The sequence below is a fragment of the Saccostrea cucullata genome, unplaced genomic scaffold, assembly GCF_032062105.1.
Source record: "Saccostrea cucullata isolate Sc308-1 unplaced genomic scaffold, CSIRO_AGI_Scuc_v1 ctg301, whole genome shotgun sequence".
NCBI classification, from domain to species: Eukaryota; Metazoa; Mollusca; class Bivalvia; order Ostreida; family Ostreidae; genus Saccostrea; species Saccostrea cuccullata.
Window position 1 is genome coordinate 40,297 of NW_026923980.1, and position 21,547 is coordinate 61,843.

General features: G+C 36.3%; 3 protein-coding genes across 3 annotated transcripts; all 3 read right to left on the minus strand.

Annotated features, from left to right (window-relative positions):
* Positions 1 to 1,326: 1,326 nt before the first annotated feature.
* LOC134265381 (SET domain-containing protein 9-like) lies at positions 1,327 to 4,133 on the minus strand. The gene is made up of 6 exons (XM_062747594.1): positions 4,040 to 4,133; positions 3,306 to 3,619; positions 2,931 to 3,054; positions 2,719 to 2,834; positions 2,298 to 2,424; positions 1,327 to 2,132 (listed from the first exon to the last, which is right to left on the minus strand). Exons 1-6 carry the CDS (start codon positions 4,123 to 4,125, stop codon positions 2,045 to 2,047), a joined length of 855 nt encoding a protein of 284 aa, XP_062603578.1. The 5' UTR covers positions 4,126 to 4,133; the 3' UTR covers positions 1,327 to 2,044.
* A 5,499-nt stretch (positions 4,134 to 9,632) lies between these two features.
* On the minus strand, positions 9,633 to 10,781 carry LOC134265379 (uncharacterized). Its single transcript, XM_062747592.1, has one exon. The coding sequence runs from the start codon at positions 10,779 to 10,781 to the stop codon at positions 9,633 to 9,635; it is 1,149 nt and encodes a 382-aa protein (XP_062603576.1).
* A 3,818-nt stretch (positions 10,782 to 14,599) lies between these two features.
* LOC134265387 (NFX1-type zinc finger-containing protein 1-like) lies at positions 14,600 to 20,518 on the minus strand. The gene is made up of 2 exons (XM_062747598.1): positions 15,054 to 20,518; positions 14,600 to 14,931 (listed from the first exon to the last, which is right to left on the minus strand). Exons 1-2 carry the CDS (start codon positions 20,323 to 20,325, stop codon positions 14,744 to 14,746), a joined length of 5,460 nt encoding a protein of 1,819 aa, XP_062603582.1. The 5' UTR covers positions 20,326 to 20,518; the 3' UTR covers positions 14,600 to 14,743.
* Between the last annotated feature and the right edge of the window lie 1,029 nt (positions 20,519 to 21,547).

Consider the following 21,547-nt stretch of genomic DNA (forward strand, 5'->3'; position numbering starts at 1 on the left):
TGTGTACAGCAAAACTCAGTTATAACGAAGTCACTGGGACCTATGAAACTAGTTCGCTATATCTGTAATTCATTATAACCATATGGGAAATTTAATTAAGGTACTCCTATCCTCAGGTTCTGAAAATTAAGCATTGACTAAGTGAAAATGATCACATAAATGTCTCTGAATTTTCGAAGTAATGTGTTTTAACCCATGATAATTCTTCAAACTTCATCTTTCAAATTAATCATATTATATAGAGAAAATTAGTAAATCTCAAATATATTTTCAGGAATCGCAAATAAAAACACCTGCTATGCATTTTTTTTGATCAATTAACACATTTTGAAAATAAAAATCATAGGTATCCAGGCTTTTGAAGAAATTGGACATGTTTTTTTTTTTACAAATAAGGTACTTTAATAATTTCTTCTATTTACTTCGATCATTTTACAATGCAAAGTGTATAACGATTCTCCTGTCATTGCAAAGCTCAATAAATCACTTCTTATTTAATATCATGTTAATAAACATTGATATCTATGATTAGATAAAAATGAACATCAATTTCTTGATATATGTAATTTTAAAATGCTTTTAGGGGGTAAAAATTTCGACTTTCAATTAGAAATTTCTGGAAACTTCAAAGCACATTGAAGGACATTGAGAGGTATATAATGAAAATTGTTGCATGAAAAATCTTAATTTTCAAGCTTGATTTTGAGACTTTTTGAATGAAATTATAAATTAAAGAGTTATCCTTCCTGGCTGAGAATCGGAGTCCCTTAATTTATATAGCTGGTGATCCAAGATGACTTTGCTACATCCGTAAATTCACAATTTCCGTGTTCATACTAAACGAGTTTTGTTGTACATAAATATACACTCTCCCATGGTTTTTGGTTGGATAAAATTTTTTATCAGGGCTGAGGGTTGTCTCCCTTTTGCTGAGAAAATTAATGTAATTGCGAGATGACCCTGGTACATAATTACCATATTTGTCGAGATATTTTGAAAAACATGACCATGATGACTAGTAGAATTAAACTTTTTGAAGTGGGTTGTCTGATATATTATACTTTATTAGATTAACATTTTTCAGGATAATTAAACCATATTATTTATAGATTATAAGTGTATTTAGTAGGAAGACAACACAAACTATTAGGTCTTAGTAGGGTTGTCACCCTTTGGCACAATCCCTCACGGTTCTCAAACTTGATTATTTGTTATGTCTCCCTACTAAACATATTATTGTGTACTGCAACACAACAAATGCAAAGAGCATATCAAAAATGTAATTTTAATGAAAATAATTTTACATCTGTTTTTTTTTTTGTGGCTTAACCTTTGTACCTAATGATTTATAAGTAAATATAGTGATTTCTCTAGACTGTTTACACATCACACATCCCAGTCTGACTGGCTGATCAGATCACATCCTTTTTCTTTTTTATGAGTCATTTGTCGGCCACTGTCACTTTATAAGTGATTTTGTGGCAGTGTCACATGCTTGTCATATCAGTAACCTAGAAGTGTTTCATTTCAGCATTAGCCTGTGGGGATATTAAAATTGGTGGCCTCCTGAGTGTTTCCATTACAGCAGGTTCCTTGTTGGTGGCTACCTCAGTGGTACCAATTCAACAGTATCCTGAGTGGTTCCTTGATGTGCTCTGACGGGTCAGTTAATGTTGATGGTCTTCTGAGTAATATATTTCAGCCACTTCCCCTGTGGTTCCTTCCAATGAACTGAATGGGTAGGTCATTGATGTCCTTTTAACAGTTCTAATTTCAGTAACCTCCTAAGTGGTTCCACTTCTCATCTGATGGGCTCCAGGGTGGTTCAATGTGAGTTGACCCTTCACTGCTTTTATATCAGTTAGCTCAGGTGTTGGATCCATGTTAATGGGAGCCTCAGTGACTTCATACCATCTCACTAACATGGCTTTATTTTACTGCCCTATCCATGTCAGTGTAAGGTGGCCCCTCTCAGTGGATGACGGCGTTTGGTGGTCCCTCTCTGGACGATGATGTTAAGTGGCTGTCAGAGTTTGGAAGCCCCTCAGTGGACGATGGTGAAGTAAGAAGAGAAGAGTTCCTCCCCGGGCTTTATATCCCTGACCGCCACCAGAACCACCATCCTCAGCCTCCTGTACCAATGTAAATAGAAAACTGTAAACAACATACAATATAACCGTCTGATTATTTAAATCATCATTATAATCAAACTTACTTTGTACAAGAACACCCACAAGACAACTGATGAAAACAAAGACATATGTCACCTGAGTGACTCAGATAACCATTTCACAAACCTCTCTAAGGCTGTATGGTCTTCCATTATGTGGGAGGAGTAGAAAACATTGGGTATGAACTGTTTGAGGTGAAAGGGAAAATCCACAGGCACATCATACTCTTGGTAGGCCACGTTAGCAGGGAACTCTACAGAAACAAGGTGAAAAGCATACAGTAAAACTCATTTAGTACGAACACGGATATTGTGAATTCACAGATATAGCGCAGTCATCTTGGATCCCCAGCTATAAAAATTTAATGAATTTCTTATACGGTTATAATGAATTACGGATATAGCGAAGCAATTTCATAGGTCCCAGTGACTTTGTTATAACCGAGTTTTGCTGTACTGACTTATCAAAATTTGTAACATAATAACAAGAATTTTACAAAGATACAGGTACTGGCCTATAGCTAGAGGATTCTGTTTACCCGGTATACCTTTGTTGTGATTGTTGACGTACTGGCCTATAGCTAGAGGATTCTGGGGGTAATCAGTCATCCACGACCAGTCACATGTATCAAATGGACCCTGTCTATCTCTCTGGGAACAGGACCTAGGAAAAGAAAAAGATAAAATTATATGTGAGATCCTTTAATGTTTATTATTTTATTAATGACAGGAATACTCTGGTTGATATAAATGATCTTACTTGAATATCATCTTGGAGAGAGACCTGTCATTTCCATCAACCAGTACTCCATCTATACACCGGAATATGAATGTATTGCCTATGCTCTGGAATAAAATCGCTTCATGTGGATAGTATACTGTTCCTGGAAATAAATATCACGTGTATGAAAGTTTTAGCATTGTTGAACTTGAAGAATCCCTACTCCTTTCCAGACGAGCCAAATTCTAAGAAAAGAGCCAACTGCATGCATGCATGCATGATTTATAGGTACATTTAATTTACTTTTAATTAAATAGTATAACATTTTACAGATAAAATTCCTAACCTCTGGCAATGAAATTGACAGACACATAAGCATGCAATTTTTCCATGACTTGGATATATATTTCATACCTGGATAAAAACACACTACTGTTCCCCGAGGCACGTGTCCACTGGTAACCAATACCCCGGTTCCCCCATGAGGGACGGTGCTTGGTCCCCTCTCTATTGTGAAGCCCAGCTGGTCCCTTGTGACCTGTAGGTTGTGTCTGGCGATGTGGGCGAGGTCTCTGTCAGTCAGAGCTCTGTATGCTGTCTCCAGACACACCCTCTGACCAGGCTGATAAAACTGGTGGAATCTACTGAACAGATTCACTAGAGATCCGTGGACCACTTCATCTGGTATTAATTTATCACTGTGACCCTTGTCCACTGTTTTCGCTGACCTAATAAGTACGATATCTCAACTGTTATTTTGTCTAGAATCTTCCATTGTGACTATATAGCCAACAGACATGTAATTATGAATAGTTCAAAGCAATAAAATATTTGTTAAAAGGATAACAATTATAAATGTATGCCTAGATGTTTCCCTGGCCTCTGTACTAATTAAGGCAAGGGTAGAACAAGAAGTCTGTGAGCCTATAATGCTCACTAAGCAATTACACCCCCGCTCTGATGTGAATATACACTAGCTTTTATCATGTTAATAAACACAAGTTCAGAAACAGGCAAAAGCAAGGATAAATAGGAAGAGTTTTTGCAGATATAACGTTACATTTTTCTCGAGGAAATTCGACCGAAACTTTCGACCTCAATACTGATGAAATATAAAACAAAACGGGATATAACTCTCATTTACCTACCTGTTCAAGTTCAAAGCGATCCAAGGTACGAATCTGTAGCGATACTGAAACCACTTCTGTTTAATTTTGTGATAAATTTTCAACATAACATCAATATAAGTCAATAAGATGCTAAAGCTAAGGATTTTTAAATACCTTGCGCTAGCATTGTAGGAAAGTTACCAAATTGCGGCGCGGCGCGCTCACTACTCACTAAAAGTTTTTTTGGTGATTTATCTGTTAATTAGATATAGGTATAGGCAAAGTAGGCTTTTTAAAATATATATCATTGACAGGTGCTTTTTCAATAAAAATGGAAATCTTTAAATTTACTCAACTGGTCATTGGTCATTTGCAAAATTATTTTGTTAAAACACATTCTGATTGCACACAAAAGTACTCTGAAGCTGACATCAAAGAGATATTGAGTTTATGATTGACAATATCTATGTGATTTTTGGAGACCAGGTATTCCAACAATCTATTGGAAATCCCATGGGTGCCAATTGCGCTCCGTTATTGGCAGACCTTTTCTTATATTCATATGAAGCAGAATTAGTGCAAAATCTTATGCGTGAAAAGAAGAAAACACTCGTTGTGGCCTTCAACTCGTTGTTTAGATATATCGACGACGTATTGTCAATTAACAATGGTAATTTCCATTCAGGACTATGTCGATACGATATACTGAGTATCCTGGTGAGCTTGAGATAAGAGATACCACAGAGTCTGACACATTTGTTTCATACTTGGATATTTTACTTGAAAAAGACTTAATGGTAATCTAATAACAACCAAACTCTATGATAAACGTGATGACTCTATATAACTTAATTTTCTATCGTAAACTTCCCTTACTAATGCAGCGATATACCTTTATCATCTGCATACGTAATTTATATCTCTCAGTTGATTCCATAGATATGCAAGAGCATGCTCTACGTATGAACAATTCTAAAATAAGTTAAATTATTGACAAACAAGTTGACGAAACAAGAAAATCAGCAGTTTCGATTAAAGTCATCATTTCGTAAGTTCTATATGGCAGATGCAATGACCTTGTCAGCAAATACAATTTATCATTGAGTCATATGCTGACTGCCATTTTTCATACTAATTGTTAGTGCATTATTTCTACACTGAATTGACGACAGATTTTCCCGATAATGACAATGAGCACATGGCGTAAGTGACCGGGCGACAGGGATGCTCACTCCTCCATGGCACCTGATCCCACCTCTGATGTTTTGGAGATCCGTGTTTGCTCTGCTCCTATTTTGTATTGTTTTATGAACTTTGATATTGAATACCCTTCGTTATCTCCATATCCTTCATTACACCAAATTAAATTGTAACATTTTAGTGGGGGGTTTCCTCTTAATCAGTTTGTTTCAAAAGAGGCAAACGATGCATCAAATATACAGGCACGCAGCATCAAGGGGTTGGGCATTTTTTTCAAACCATAGATTTCACTGTATGTTGTTTAACGTCGCTCTCGGGTCTTTTTCACTCATATGGAGACGCCAGTATTTGTCGGTGAAGAGCTTATTTTTGTCCTTTACTGAGCACTCAGGGGCATTGAGAAGTGAGGGATCTTTTTCGTGCCAGCACCTACTGGCCTGCGACACGGGACCTCGGTTTATTCTGTCTAACCGGTTCCCACGTCACACAGTAGGATTCGAACCCGCGATACTATACGCCAAGCGGGCCAAATTTAAGAATAAGGACAAAAAAGGGTTATTTAGTACATGTATATTAAGAAAAAATTGGTACTGAAAGGAGTTGATCCTAACACCCCCCCCCCTCCACACACACACACACACACACACACACACACACACACACACACACACACACACACACACACACACACACACAAACACCCTCTCATTCACACACACGAAATAGGATTTCCGAGTTTGGGCTATATCATTTTAGTTTCCTTTTTGTTTTTGCTTGTCAAGTTTTTAAAAAAAAAATTCAGCTAGATAGAAATTTTTTCTCTGGTCGCCCCCTCCTTTAAAAACGATGCTACTTCAATTTATAACAATGCAATACCTTCATTTTGCATGGTTTTACCATAATTACAATGTTAGATTTAGGTATTTTTATGAAAATTTTGATAAAAATCTTTTTTGAAATCAAATTATTTTGATGTTATGAATTTTTATAGAATTCAAATGTTCATTTTTTTTATTAACACCACCAATTTCTACTGAAATACAAATTCCATCTTTTTGAGAAGAAATATCTTCTCAATATCTTTAAACATACATGGACACAGATTTGAAGTTTATCTTATTTAAGAAATAAATAACAAGTTTATAAACTTCAAGGGGAATGGAAGTGGGTCGGTCACGTGATCAAATCCTGTGAAGGCCGAAGGCCTTCTCAGAAGATTTGATCACGTACCGACCCACTTCAATTCCCATTGAAGTTTATAAACTTGTTATTTATTACTTATATATACATTTGAGACAGACAGTTGAATATTTTCGAATTTAAGTTATTGCACTAACCGTCCGTCGTAGATTTTGAAAAATGACGCAAGGTGTAAATCGGCTTGCATGGCGGTTACGCTTCGAATTCATAAGGCTAAGGAATCTATTTCGAAGGGAATATTTTGTGAAAAGCTACTTGTGATCAGTAATAGTGAACAGATTGTTGTCTGGGAATATTTTATTCGTGAAAAATGATAATCGATGCTGAAAAGACGCAAGAAACACGTCCGAAGTTTGATGATAAAAAGTTGGAGGAATTTCGGTCGCTGGAAAGGGATGGATGGATCCGATGGATTGAGAAAATTGTCCGAGCCAGTTAATTTGCAATTTGATAAAAAATATTCCACGGTTTCAGTAACTAAAGGCATACTGATCGTAAAACACTGATAAACACGGAGACACTGGCGACATCTTAATTTACATTGAACTACGAAAACGCCGAGGTGTTTGGCAGCTGTTCATGGCATGATTGCAAAGATATTATCCAACAGATTTACACATTTATCGTGAGTAAAATTTAAAGATAAAATAAAAGTTTACCATGAAAATTTAAGCAAAGGTCTATCCAAAAAAATATGGATGAACGTTGAGACTGTGCAGCTGACAAAAGTGAAGAAAAATGTAAACAAACGCTATGCTCCTAGTTTTCTCTATGTACACAGGTTGAATCGATAGCCCAAAAACTGTATGAAATACTTGTTTACATTTAAAATAAAATAATTATCATTTTACTTGCTTATCTTATTCATTTTTTATACATGAAAAGCAAGTAGAGGTCATTTTATAATATTTATGTACCGGTAGATATTATTGCGCCGTGTGATTAGGTCACGTATTGACCTCTGACCTCTGACAAACTTCATACAGAATTGAAGATATTTTCTCTCTGTATGTTTATATAATGGAGAGTTACCACAAATGTATATATTTCATCTTAAAGTTATTGAAACAAGATTGCCACTTTTCCTAAGTATTAAGAATAAAATTAAAATTTGTGAGAGTGCAGGGATGTGTCAATCAAACCCGTCATAAATTTTTAATAACTTTTAGATGAAATAAGATTTTTAATATATTTTTGTGTGAAATGCTATCAAAATATATAAGTCGTAATATTATACAGAAAATATTAACTTCAAATCTGTGTCCATGCACCTTTAATTCTTAAATTAAACGAATATAACTTGTTAGATGAAGTTTGATTGTAATTCTATCAAATCAAATAGTACTGAGGGATCAGATGAGATGACTTAGGTCACGTGATTCCATTCAACCAATCAGACTTCAGATACCATAGACAATTACATCTACTGAAACCTAAATGCCCAAGCAGGGATTTATCTAGCTATTTTGTTTTACTACCGTTTTATATGTAAAGGGGAAAAATGAGAGCCGCAGGCTCGATTTGAGCGCCGAAGGCGCGAGTATTCTAGGGGGTCCGGGGGCATGCTCCCCCGGAAAATTTTTAAATAAATGGAGCAAAATCCTGCATTCTTAGAGCTTCTAAGGGTCATTTGTAGACCTTTACAAAGGCCACAAAAACTTCACTTTTGAGACAAAATATTAAATAACAGAAAAAAAAATTTAAACTAGGTCAGTACTTTATTTAATTTTTTCTCTCGATATATTTCACAAATCAATTCCGTTTTTCATGTTTCACTACTAACATTGTATTTGTTGTTACTCCATTCTTCCGATTCATAGTGATTTAAGCTCCATCTTACTCATCTACACTTTTCTTAACTCTGCAATCGCATACGTATATTTTGACATCATGGACATGGCACATGTGTTTACCGATTCAATATCAAATAGAAGCTTGAATAATCTACTCTCTCTTTTAAAAGCGTTTGAATGACTAGGATGGTGAATTAGGATATGCTGTTAAACTTCAATCGGACAAAAACGGAAAATCTCAGTACGATGTTTTAAATATTCTCCGTTTCATCGGAGAATTTTCTATCTGAAAAAGGGGAATTTTTCAACTTTTTCAAGAGGGGAAAGGTACCGTTTACCGGTAGTAAAAACAGCCTTGATAAATCCCTGCCAAGGGTGGGTTTATTATTTACTAATGATAATACATTAAAATTGTGGCGGGCATCTGATCCCTCAGTACTATTTGATTTGATAGAATTACAATCAAACTTCATCTAACAAGTTATATTCGTTTAATTTAAGAATTCTATCAAATCAAAGTACTGAGGGATCATATGAGATTTCAGAGCTGATGTATTTGTCTATGCATAAATAAATAAAATTAAGAGTAGAACTAAAGAACATTCCATTTATTTACATTCTTCATATCGAATTTAATCAAGTAACACTTTTTAAAATACTTTCATTAAACTGTGCAGATGTCTGTATCGGTTTGTTATAAAACCTTTGAAAAGTACTAGCGTTCGACCAGCCAGCTTTCTCCATGATAATGTCTATTGGTACTCCTGCTTTATGAGCGGCACTAGTAGCAGCTGCCCGTGTTGAATGTGGGCAAAACTTAGATATGTCTATCCCCGACATTTCCATTGTATCACGTATCCATCTACTTATGGTATCTCTGCTAACACCCTTATGAGGTTTCATAGTACTGACAAACAATTTCTTATCTTGTCTTATAAATTTTGTTCTTTCTAAATACTCACATAGTGTCCTCACAATACACAATTCCTTTTCTACATACATTGGAAACTTAACATTATTTACATGCTTTCCTGGTTTGGAAGTTTTTAACAAAGAACTATATCTAATTTCTACATAATCATTTCCTACAACTACATCATCAACAGTTAACAAATGTAATGTTTGACCTCTTTGACCAGTCAATAAAGCTAATAACATAAGAGTTTTACATGACAGAAGTTTCAAAGACAATTCTGAAAATGGAAATAATGTTTTCAAATAATTTATAACTATTGACACATCCCATGTGCAGCTATACTTTGGTAATGTTGGTCGTTTGACAAAAACACCTTTTAAATATCTTTTAATTAGAGTATGAGATCCAAAATTTTCTTTACCACACAGTGAAAGTAATGATGAGACAGCAGATCTTGCTGTATTGATTGCACTATATGACAATTTTTGGTCAAACAAAGTTTGTAAAAAACAAAGAAAATTATTTACAGTTGGATTAAATGAATCAATTTTTCCTGAATCACAAAATTGCAACCATCGTTTGATATAACTCCAGTATTATCTTTGAGAAGATTTCCTCCAGGAGTTGAAAATGACCACAGCAAGCTCTTCCGATATTCCTCTGTCCTGAAGAAGTTTCCGGACAACGGAAAACATCCCATCTTCAGCTTTGGAATCCTGTGTTGTCTGTTCGGATCTGTTGGCATTGTAAGGATGTTTTTGTTGTTCAGAAGGTAAGGTTGCAGATAAATCATTTTCAGAAGTGCTGGAAACCACGCTTGTGTGGGCCACAGTGGTGCTATTACTACTGCATTTGTTTTGTCCTGCTGAATTTTCTGCAATACTTTCCCCAGCATACTGAAAGGAGGAAAAATATAAAATTTGTCATTTTTCCAAGGAAAAGAAAATGCATCAACACCAATAGCTTCGGGGTCTGGGAGAAAAGACACATATCTATCAAGTTGATGATTTAATCTGGATGCAAACAAGTCAATTCCATTTTTTAAGTTAAATATTTGACATATACTGTCAAAAACAGTCTCGTTCAGTTTCCACTCTAAATCATCATTGATAGTGCGTGACAGTCTATCTGCCTCTACATTGTCAATGCCAGGAATATGAGAGGCGCTTATCCAAATGTTTCTTGCTATACACCAAAACCAGATATCCCTAGCTAACAAATTGAGTTCAGGAATTCTGCCCCCCATGTTGTTTATATAATGCATAACCACCATGTTGTCCAATCTAACTTGTATATGTGTGTTTTCTGATGTGCTACAAAATGTCTTAATGCTCAGAAACACCGCTTTAAGTTCTAGATAGTTAATGTGATAAAGCTTTTCTTCATTTGACCAATTTCCACCAGTCTTCTTGCCAGACTTGATTTCACAACCTCCCCATCCTTTTTGAGAACTATCTGTTTCTAAAATAATGTCTACAGTAGGAATTAGGATGGCCTTTGAACTTGTGCAAATATTATCACACCACCATGAAATGTCCTTAATAGATTCAACGGTCAAAAGAATCTTTTTGTCAAAATCTCCTCTATTTTGTCGTAACATATTATCTTTGAAAATTTCAAGATTTCTGTATCGTAGAGGTGCATGTTGGACAGCTGGTGAAGCTGCAACCATTTTCCCAATAAGCTGCGCCAACTCTCTTATCTGGATTTCATGTTTGATAATTAATTTAGACCCTAGATCCTTTATATCTTTTGCTTTGTCTTGCAATAAAGAAACGATCATTTTCTTAGAATTTATGAGAAATCCTAAAAATGCTATTTCTTGCACAGGCTCAACAACAGATTTGGTAGGATGAATAGTAAATCCTAAATTGTCAAGTAATGTTGATGTACTTCCTATATTTTGAGCACAATGTTCAAAACTATCACCTAACAGTAAAATGTCATCTATATATGGTACACTTTCAAATCCTTGTTTTCTCAATGTACTAAAAACTGGTTTTAAAAGTTTTGTAAACACACGTGGGGCAGAAGATAATCCATTAGGTAAAGAAGTGTATTGAAAACACTGATTTCTCCATATGAATTTTAAGAATTTTCTGTCTGCGGAATATATTGGTACAGAATAGTAGGCATCTTTTAAGTCTACCGAGGCCAACCAACAATCTTGCTTTACTAAACACAAAGCACTTTTTATTGTTTCCATTTTGAAGTGGTGATATTCAACATCCTTGTTCAAATCTTGTAAATTTAGAATTAATCTAAAAGTTCCATCATGTTTTTTCCTAGTGAAAATGTTTGAAATGAAGTCATTTTCCATTCTTTCTGTCTTTTCAATCACTTTTTTGTCAAGGAGTTTTTGAATTTCTGTATCAATGACAATCATTTCTTCTGGAGAGAACCTTATTTGATGAGGAACCCTATCTTGCAAAGGAGACTGTATTAAGTCAAGTTGATATCCTAGTACAGTTTTAAGAATTTTCCTATCTGATGTTAACTCCTTCCATTTGTCAAAATAAGAACAAATTTTTCCACCATAGAAATTATCAGGTGTATTATGAAATTTTTCAAGAATGTTGCATTTTTCCTCACTATTAACTGTACTTACAGAATGGTCAAGATGAGCTATGTCTGTGATTGTTGGTTGAGTAGAATTGTCTACTTCTGTTGGGTTTGAGGTGGTCTCCTGCCCCTGCCTTTCCCTAAAAAAGACCCATTGTTGTTTTGGTCATATTTGTAGGAATGGGAGTAGGTGCCATGTGTCTGGGGTTTTCCACTAAATCTGTAGCCAGATCCATAAGATTTCTGATGGCTTCCCTGATTTTTTCCTGCAGATGACCCTTGAAAACTGTATCCTTGGAGTTTTTTGCTCACTTTCTTCGAGGTATCAATTTTCTTGATCTTTTCATCTACGTTGTCGCCGAAGAGGAATTCTGTGACCTTGTTCGAATCATTGCACAGAGGTTTATAACTCTGTTTCAATTCTGGCCGGATTAAATATCTCCGTTTGTGAGATAAATCTGTAAAAGCTAATTGCAACAGTTTTACTGTATCTTGTGCTAGTTCAAGGCATTCCTTCATATCTGTGACTTCCGATGTTTTTGATTTTCTTGCCGAAATCAATTTGTCTAAAAGTCTGCAAGCGGGGCTCAAAGCTTTTAACACAATTGTTTGGGATTTCTGGATTTTAAAATCTATTGACTGCGCCTTTTTCTTTAACGATGGCCATATTTCTTCATTGATACGGGGCACCGTCATGTTAGAGCAGTTTTCGGGTCTGTTGTGTTTTTCACACAAATTTTTTGCCTTGTCTTCAGATGGTCTTACTTGGAAATTTGTGTTGATAACTTTTGCTAACTCAGCACTTAGAGCTGGTCCTGTTTTGTCATCTTTTACCATAAACTCTTCTAATGATTCTAAGAAATCCTCTTCATCCTTGTCCTCGTCTTTATCCTTTTGCACTTTGGATATCAGGTCATCAAGAGTTTCTTCGTCATCATTGTCCGACGTTAGTTCATCAGGCTCATTTGCGACCTGAAAACACAATTATCCATGTAAACTACATCATATTATCTTGCAGTGTTAGATCTCTCAATAACAGAGTTTTTAACCTGATTTTATTTATAATATTGTTTTGAATATTGCCTTTCTATTTTAATTATGAAATTTTTTAGCTGCACAATTACTGCTGAAATTATTGTTTTATGTCAGAATGGTAATACGTGCCTTGCGTTTCTTAGAAACAGGCTGTTCTGTGGTATTAACCAATGGTCTTTGCCGCATGAGATGATTAAGTATACTTTGGTTTTGAAAAAACAGTTTTTTCCATTGCACATGATCATCATCATCGTCTTCGTCCATGGGCGCAGCCATATTTGTTTGGCGCAGAGCATTCTGGGTCTTCTGGGCGTCCATCAACATCGATGGCGGGAAAGCAGGCGAAGCTCCGCCCACTACACAATCACTCTGAACAGTTTGAACTGTTTCTTCTCTTGCAGCTTCAGGCACAACAATGGACAAGAATTGATTTCTGTCATTATGGGATTGAACTCCCGCAACCAAACTGTCGAAGACAGCATCGCTATTCAAACGATTAGGTTCATTGGCCAAGTTCGCCATTGTTTGTAAACAATGCACTCGTTAAGGGTCAAAGATTTTGACCCAAAACACAAGCAAACGAAGGTGAATGACACGAAGTGTCAAAATAAACAAAAACGTGTCAAAATAAACAAAAACTTCGTATTGCTATAGCTGAAAATACAGCAATATCAGTTCGATAAACACTATAAACAATCCAAAATTGACTGAAAATCCTTGTCGAAAATATAACGTGTCTTGTTTGGAATCGCGTTACACTAAGCACTGATTGGTTGAATGGAATCACGTGACCTAAGTCATCTCATATGATCCCTCAGTACTTTGATTTGATAGAATATCTACGACACCTTACGTCTAGCTGTATCGATGTCCGTTTTTGGTTTTCATATTTATAACGGAGTACTACATTTACCGCTTTTTGGCAGGTGATACTGCTGATTCAGTAAAAAATATGCAAATTTGTTTAAGTTTTTACATATCATTGAATTCATTTAAAAGAATATGTGCCTCAGAGTTTGAGGAGTTTCTGTGCACCGATAAAAAAGAAATCGCCAAAAAAAAAAAAAAAGAAGAAAGAAAAAGAAAATCCGGGACCGTCTGGAGCCGGGTGTCGGGAAGACTAGTTTTACCGCGTGCAAGATTGTTAAGTTTTTTTCGTTTGTCGTGTTTTTATTTACGTTTGTTCTGCAAAGATGATCGTTGGTTTTGCATTCATATATGTTCATTACGTACGTGGTCGTTGGTTTTGCTTTAATGTATATTTGTTCTGCGAAAAGGTCTGTTGATTATGCATTGTATATCATTTGTTAAGTTTTTATGGTCATTGAAATTAAAATATTTGTTTGTTTTCTCAATATGGTAATTTTTGCCCTTTTCGCTGCCCATAAAGTTCTATCATGGTCGATACAAATAAAATTTTTCATTTAGTGAAATGCTAACTGGCGTACTTATGACTGTTGTTTGAAAATCATTCACACACTTCATTATCTACGGATTTTACCGTTTTCCCCGATTATGACTAGGACCATATGACCGGTCGACAGGGTATGCTCACCCCATCCTGACACCTGATTCATCTCATTCTGATGTTTAAGATGTCCGTGACTGCTCTGCTCCTGATTTTTATCTTTTTGATTGGACAGTTGAACATGGAAATTGCACATTATATATCTCCATATTTCATCGAGTACTCTTCTTTATTTTCACCTATTTGAATACCGAGTAGCTAAAGTAATACCAATTTCGTAATTTCATATTTATTGAAATCAATATAAAAAACACACACACACAATATCAATTCCAACTGATATAAAGTTTACAATTCAGAGAGAAAATAACTGATTCCATGATAACTTTGCAGTCATCATGGAATTGCAACTTGATAAAGTTTTTCTTAATTCATACAATTATAATCACATGAGTATGTCATCGAAAAGTAAAGACCAAAATCGTATTATGGATGGATTTTAGTTAAATAAAATTAAATCTTCAACGATTTTTGTCGTTGATCTGAAATTAGACAATCATCGCTGTGGTTTAAGAAACATTCCCCTTGTCTTGGGGCGGGGTCGAAGGGTGAAAACTTCGTGGTTCACAGTCCTCTTCACCGTCATTGTCCTCGTCGTCACTACTTCTATTAGAGTTCTTTATCGATGACCTACATTCTGGACACTGCTGCGATTCGTCACCGGTATCGACGAAAAAACCAATGCTGTAGAAATGACCTGTTACGATATAGCAGACAACGACTCATTCAGTAGGTGGTTAGTTCACTGGTTTCTATAATAATTGTATTTAATAAAGAAGAAAGGTTACTTACTGCCAAAAGAATGACCAATAAACTTACCATTAGTACATTTGTACCACTGGCCTTGCTTTGTGCACGCCACATTTTTTAAACTGATTCTTCGTTTATCGTCAGAAATCCAGGAACAGGAAGTCGGCTCTTTTCTCCTAAGTTCATCGAACGCAGCCGTAGCCTTTATAACGTCTTCAGGTTCAAAGGTACTCCTAGCTGGGCATCTCAGTCTGGTTATATGGAACTCAAGAAGTTCCTTGTCACTCTCAGTAATGTTAGTCATGTCATTATTTTTTTCCAATTCACATTTCATTATAACCAAATCTAAATATAACAAGTATCTCTCCACCTCATTTGCGAATTGCTTAAGTTCATGATCTGTAAAAACTATGTCAGTGTGTTTACCAATCCACTTTACCATACTTAGATATGTTCCCTTCATTTCAGGAAGAAGTTCTCTATGCGCTCTTTTAAGCTCTTTGACTCTTGGTCTTATTTTCAATATAAGATACCTGAGTAATTTTCTGACAAAAATATTTTCACAGTTTTGGGGCATCCGTTTCTCAATGCATTTTCTAAGATGGCTCGGAATAAGTCTTTTCCTCTCTTGAATTGATTGATTGATCCAAAAGCTATTGTAGAACAAATTGGCTTTTTCTTCTTCAATTTCTCGTTTTACTTCTTCAATGTCACGAAATATTTGTTTGTTGACATTTCTGTACCTATTGCTTCTCTTAATAGGAGTGAAACATTTCGGACACATTTTCAAAACAACTTGTCTATCGTTATTAGGCTCATCAGTATACTCAGACTGCATATGTTTATCCATGGTTTCCAGCTCAAATATGTGTCCACAGTCTACGAGCTCGATGAAAAGGGTTTCATCGTTTCTTTTCGCTTCAGGAAACATTTTTTGTAGTTGATCCTTGTTGCATCTTTTGCAGAAGCTTGGGCATATCTCACCACACACTCCGGCGCACCTGTGTCGAAAATTGCAATCTTTTAAAGTCCTTTTGCAACGGTTGTTGCAGGGAGGCCTTTCACAGTCTTCAAAGCACTGTTTAGAACATATGAATGAGTTTTTACATTTCCTATCGCAATTCCAATTGCATGGCTCCATGCAAGGTTCACAGATTTTACCACACAAACGAGGACATCCTTCCCTATGTTTACATAATCTTTCGCATTTTTTGTAACAAGGTGGACACATACTCGAACAAAGATGACCTGTATTACAATTATGCCCACATATAAGATCTCGCGAGCATACTTGTTTACAAGGTATATGTAATCTTCCATTTGAACAACTGTGGCAGGTACCCTTACATAAATGATCACAAGGAAGCGTTTCCCTACATTCCTTCTGACAGAGAAAACTCTCCTTTGCAGAACATTTTATCAATGATTCATGACCGCAGGCTGGGTGTGTAACTTGCACCAAATCTTGACATGGATGTTGATTACAGATTTGACTGCATCTCAATGTACAGGGATGACCACAATCACGCTGTCTCGTGCATTTTGCCGGACAAGGATGATCGCTTAGATCCTCTGAGCAAGGAACACGTACTTCATGTTCGCAAGTAGAATACTTCTTTTTTACTTTTTCCATGCATGGCCCGCATTCTTTAAAGCATTTTCTCTGGCACAGATGCCCATGGTCACACCATTTTCTTAAACACGCCTTTTGACATGGGAGGTCATGGATTGAGTCATCTGCATGACACTTTCTTTCACACACATGTCCACATTGAAGAAGAGTAGCGCAAGGTTCATCACACCCGCCGTCTTTCACATTCTCAAAATCATCTGGAGATGAAATGCTGGTGATCTTTTGGGGGTGATTGTTACAAACTAATGATAAGCTTTTCCCGAGCACATCTTTTTCTGTTGCCTTTGAGATTATTTTCATCCACAGATCATTACTGCGTTTATACAACATTTGAAAGTTTCCAAAAGCATAAAATCCTTCCTTAGCTCTTGAAAGCGAAACACAGATTCTTTGTGGGTCTCCTAGATGACCTAATTTGCAATCCTCATTGCTACGAACAAGCGATAACAAAATTATTTTATTCTCCTCTCCTTGGAAGTTATCAACAGCAGTGATATGCACTCTTTGGTCTGTGATCTTCCTTCCTAGCACTAATTGTTGTGAAATTTCAGAGACTCTTGTTCTTATCTTTCTTACTTGATCATTATAGGCTGATAAAATTGTTATATCGGAGTTTGAATAACCCTGCAAAATAAGATATTTGTACAAGTTGGCTATCATTTCAACTTCAAAGTCATTTGTGTAACTTGTAGAATAGTTTGATTGGCTTTCTGGATTTTGATGATCAAAGAAAAATATGTTATGTTTCATCCCTTTAACATTCTGGTATTCTAGAACAGTCGAATGGTCTTGAAGAGATGGATAAATTGTAGGGGTCAACATGCAAGATATTTCTGGCCTCATCCGATGTTGTTCTGTCAAGCATTGGAAAGGAAATCCATTCATGACGAGTCGTTCCATCAGAGAAACATCTGTTTTATATTGACATCTAAGATCATAGTTGTTCATTGTTGGACGAAGTTGTTGGTGGTCACCGATCAGAATCAAATGCTGTAGATCTTTCGTTAAGCAGCCGAGAATGTGCTGCTCGTGAACTTGAGCCGCTTCTTCCACTACAACAATCCGTGGTCGAATCTCTCTCAGAAGTTCCATATTTGACGCTGCGCCAGTCGTGGTCATTCCTATCATTTGGCAGGAGGTCAGAATAGAAAGATCACGTCTAAAGCGTTCCTGGTGATCATCTTGACTTTTCCTGCTAAAATGAGAAATTAAATTCGCCCTTTGATTTTGAAATTTTATTGTTAAACCGTGAATCCAAAACCTATAAAGTTTCCAGCGTTCGCTAAGACTTAGCCTCCATACGTTACGAATGCGGTTTACATTATGAATTGGCATAGTATCCTGGTGGCGTAGATTTTGTTGAACATATGACAACATTTTTCTGCGTTGTTCATAAGGCACTTGGTTCCAAAAATCCTGATAAATGCAAACATTTCGGAAGATCTTGTAGAAAGTGTCAGTGTAAAATATTATTCCATTTGTTTTCACATTGTTTGGAATAAGATGTTCATCTGCAAAGACAAAAGAAGGACGAATGGCGTGTAATATTTCTTTCTCAAAATCATCATCATCATCACCAAGAATCCTTTTTTGATTTTCTTGCAAAAATAAGTCATCTATTTCTGTTCCAGTTTCACTTTGCGCATTGCTCACGTGGAAACGGGAGTACATCGCTGCATCAGGTATGCGTAGCCAAGCAATAATAATAGCTTCTTTACATGGAACAGACTTCTCATGAAATCTAAAATTTCTTTCTAGTGACCAAACATGTTGAGGGGATATTATGTTTTCAGTCTCCAAACACTTCGTTGATACTATACTTTTCTGTAAATAGGAAAGAAACGTATCAATGTACTTGACACATTTAGTAGAATTTTGTACATGCCGTCTGTTTTTACTCCAGTATCGCTCTTGTTTTCTGTGTTCTTTCAGCATAAACTTTTGAACTCGTTCGTTTACACATCTACCGCCTACTCTTACAAATGGCCGCTCCTTCCTTATAAACAGAAAACGGAGGTTCTCTGAATTAAGTAATTTCTCAAAAAACTGATCAAGTGCATGATTAGTGTGACTGAGAAGCAATATAGGTCGACTGTCGCTTTTTTCAAATTTCCTTTTGTTGCAAAGTAAGAATTCCATTATTCGCAATCCCATCCAGGTTTTCCCCGTCCCAGGCGGCCCTTGAAGTATACCAATTCTCTTTGTCAGACATTTTTTGAGCGCCTCATATTGATCTTTGTTGAATCCTAATACCTCTGCTGTTGGCCATTTATCAACATTAAGAATAGGAACCTTCTTATACATCGTTTTTGATATTTGCTCTCCATTTTGCAATAGACATCCAAAGTCTGCTAGTCTCACGTCAAAATTTTTTTTGCGTGTGTAAAGAGGTTCCAAAACGTCCTGTTTTAAATAAACCAAATACTTTGCAAACGGTATGTTTTCATTTTTCTCTAGCATTGCAGATGCAAGAGTCTTCAGAGACTTCAATGTGTGATCGTAAACCATATAGAAGGATTTACTTTCTATCATAACGAGACGACATTCTTGGACATTTCGTAGATCGTCAATCGCGTCCTCGTTTAAAATTTTCAGCAACACTCTGCCTTCTGTTAGTTGTTTTAGATCACGATTTGCAATTAATGCGTACACTAAATGTGAACAATCATCATAGGTTAAACAAACGACATTGCCGTATTGCAAGAAATTGCAACTCTCCCAACGAATCTTCTTATACATCTCCTTGTCAAACTGCACCTCTAGACCAACACCTGCTCCGGGAACACATTTGTTATCAAGGAGACGTATTCTTTTGTAGACGCGTACGTTATCGTCTTTGAACCTTCCCTGTTTTTCTTTCGAGTTGACATATTCCATATAATTCCGGATCCCCCGGCGCAGGGGACCGATAAAATCTTCTAAAAACAGGCTGAACTGGTCTATCAGATAATGGGCGGGACTTTTGTAAGGCAATTTTAAGTCGCGGGGTAATATCGGGAGTGATTCATTCTGGCGAATCATCTGTGCTGATGGTAAAATTGGCCAATTAACTAATTTTTGCAGCTCGTCTTTTATTTCTTTAGAAAGAATAAGCGGGGTATCACCATCTTCTTTGAGCTTTTCTAGTTTTTCTCTAACGTTCAGTGTATTAATAACTTCTCGTATCTGGTCCTTGACCATAGTGTCATCACTGATACATTTTATTTGAGAGAGCAGTCCTAGTATGGTTTTTGTGTACTTTGTTTTGATATCTTTTTGTTTTGTAATTAAAAGTACAAGTTTTACTATATTTTCGAGCCATTCTTCTGAATCACAACATTCTGACGTCAATTTTTCAGTAAGTAGACTCAACACATCATGTCTACGGAAAAAGTCCTTATCTTTTAAAAGTGAGCAAATGCTGTTTGGATCACTGCCTAGAGCGGTTGTCAGCATGCATACAATATGTTTGATGTCAGGTTCTTCCAATGTTGGTACATCAAGCATTTTTTCTACATTTTCCAATTCCACTGGCAACTTTTCTTCCCCTTCCGGTTCGCCGCTTATATCCATGGAATTCACGGGACCGATCTCGTCATCACTTCCGTTTTGAGTTTCTTCAGATACGTACTGTGCATAACCTCGAAAATCAAATGGACTTCTCACTCGCCGTCGTTTTGGTTCAAATGGTCTACGATCTAACGATCGTCTTCTTTTTCGACGTCCCATGTTTTAGTTTATAAATATATTTCCTTTTTCTGTAGAAAATAAAATTTCATTTGTGAGCATTATATGAATTGATTGCAATGCAAATGATTAAATACATGGCGGTTATGGCCAGTGGATAGGGGATACTCACTCCTCTATGGAACCAGACCCCTATTTTTTATAGAGGTCCTTGTTTGCTCTTCTCCCAATTTTGATTTTTAAATTTTTAGCTCACCTGAGCCGAAGGCTCAAGTGAGCTTTTCTGATCTCTTTTTGTCCGTCGTCCGTCTGTCCATCCGTCTGTAAACTTTTCACATTTTCGACTTCTTATCAAGAACCACTGGGCCAATTTTGATCAAACTTGGTACAAAACATCCTTTGGTGAAGGGAAATTTAAATTGTAAAAATGAAGGGACATATCCCCTCGCAAGGGGAGATAATCAAGAAAAGACAAAAATAGGAAGGGGTCATTAAAAAATCTTCTTCTCAAGAACCACTGGGCCAGAAAAGCTGAAACTTATGTGGAAGCATCCTGGGGTAGTGTAGATTCTAAATTCTTCAAATCATGACCCCCGGGGGTTGGGCGGGGCTACAATGTGGAATCAAAGTTGTACATAGAAATATAAAGGAAAAATCTTTGAATATCTTCTTCTCAAGAACCACTGGGTCAGTAAAGCTGAAACTTATTTGGAATCATTCTAGGGTCGTGTAGATTCTAAATTGTTCAAAGATGACCCCCTGGGGGTAGGGCGGGCCACGATGGGGAATCAATGCTTTACATGGAAATATATAGGGAAAATCTTTGAAAATTTTCTTTTCAAGAACCACTGGGCCAGAAAAGCTGAAACTTTTATGGAAGCATCCTGGGGTAGTGTAGATTCTAAGTTGTTCAAATCAAGACCCCCGTGAGTAGGGCGGGGCCACAATGGGGAATCAAAGTTTTACAAAGAAATATATAGAAAAAAATCTTAGAAAATCTTCTTCTCAAGAACCACTGGGTCAGAAAAGCTGAAACTTATGTGGAAGCATCCTAGGGTAGTGTAGATTCTAAATTGTTCAAATCATGACCCCCGGGGATAGGGTGGGGCCACGATGTGGAATCAAATTTTTACATAGAAATATATCTGAAAAAAAAAATCTGAAAATCTAAGCTGAAACTTATGTGGAAGCATACTGGGGTAGCGTAGATTTCAAATTGTTTAAATTATGATCAGTGGGGTAGGGTGGGGTCACAATATGTATT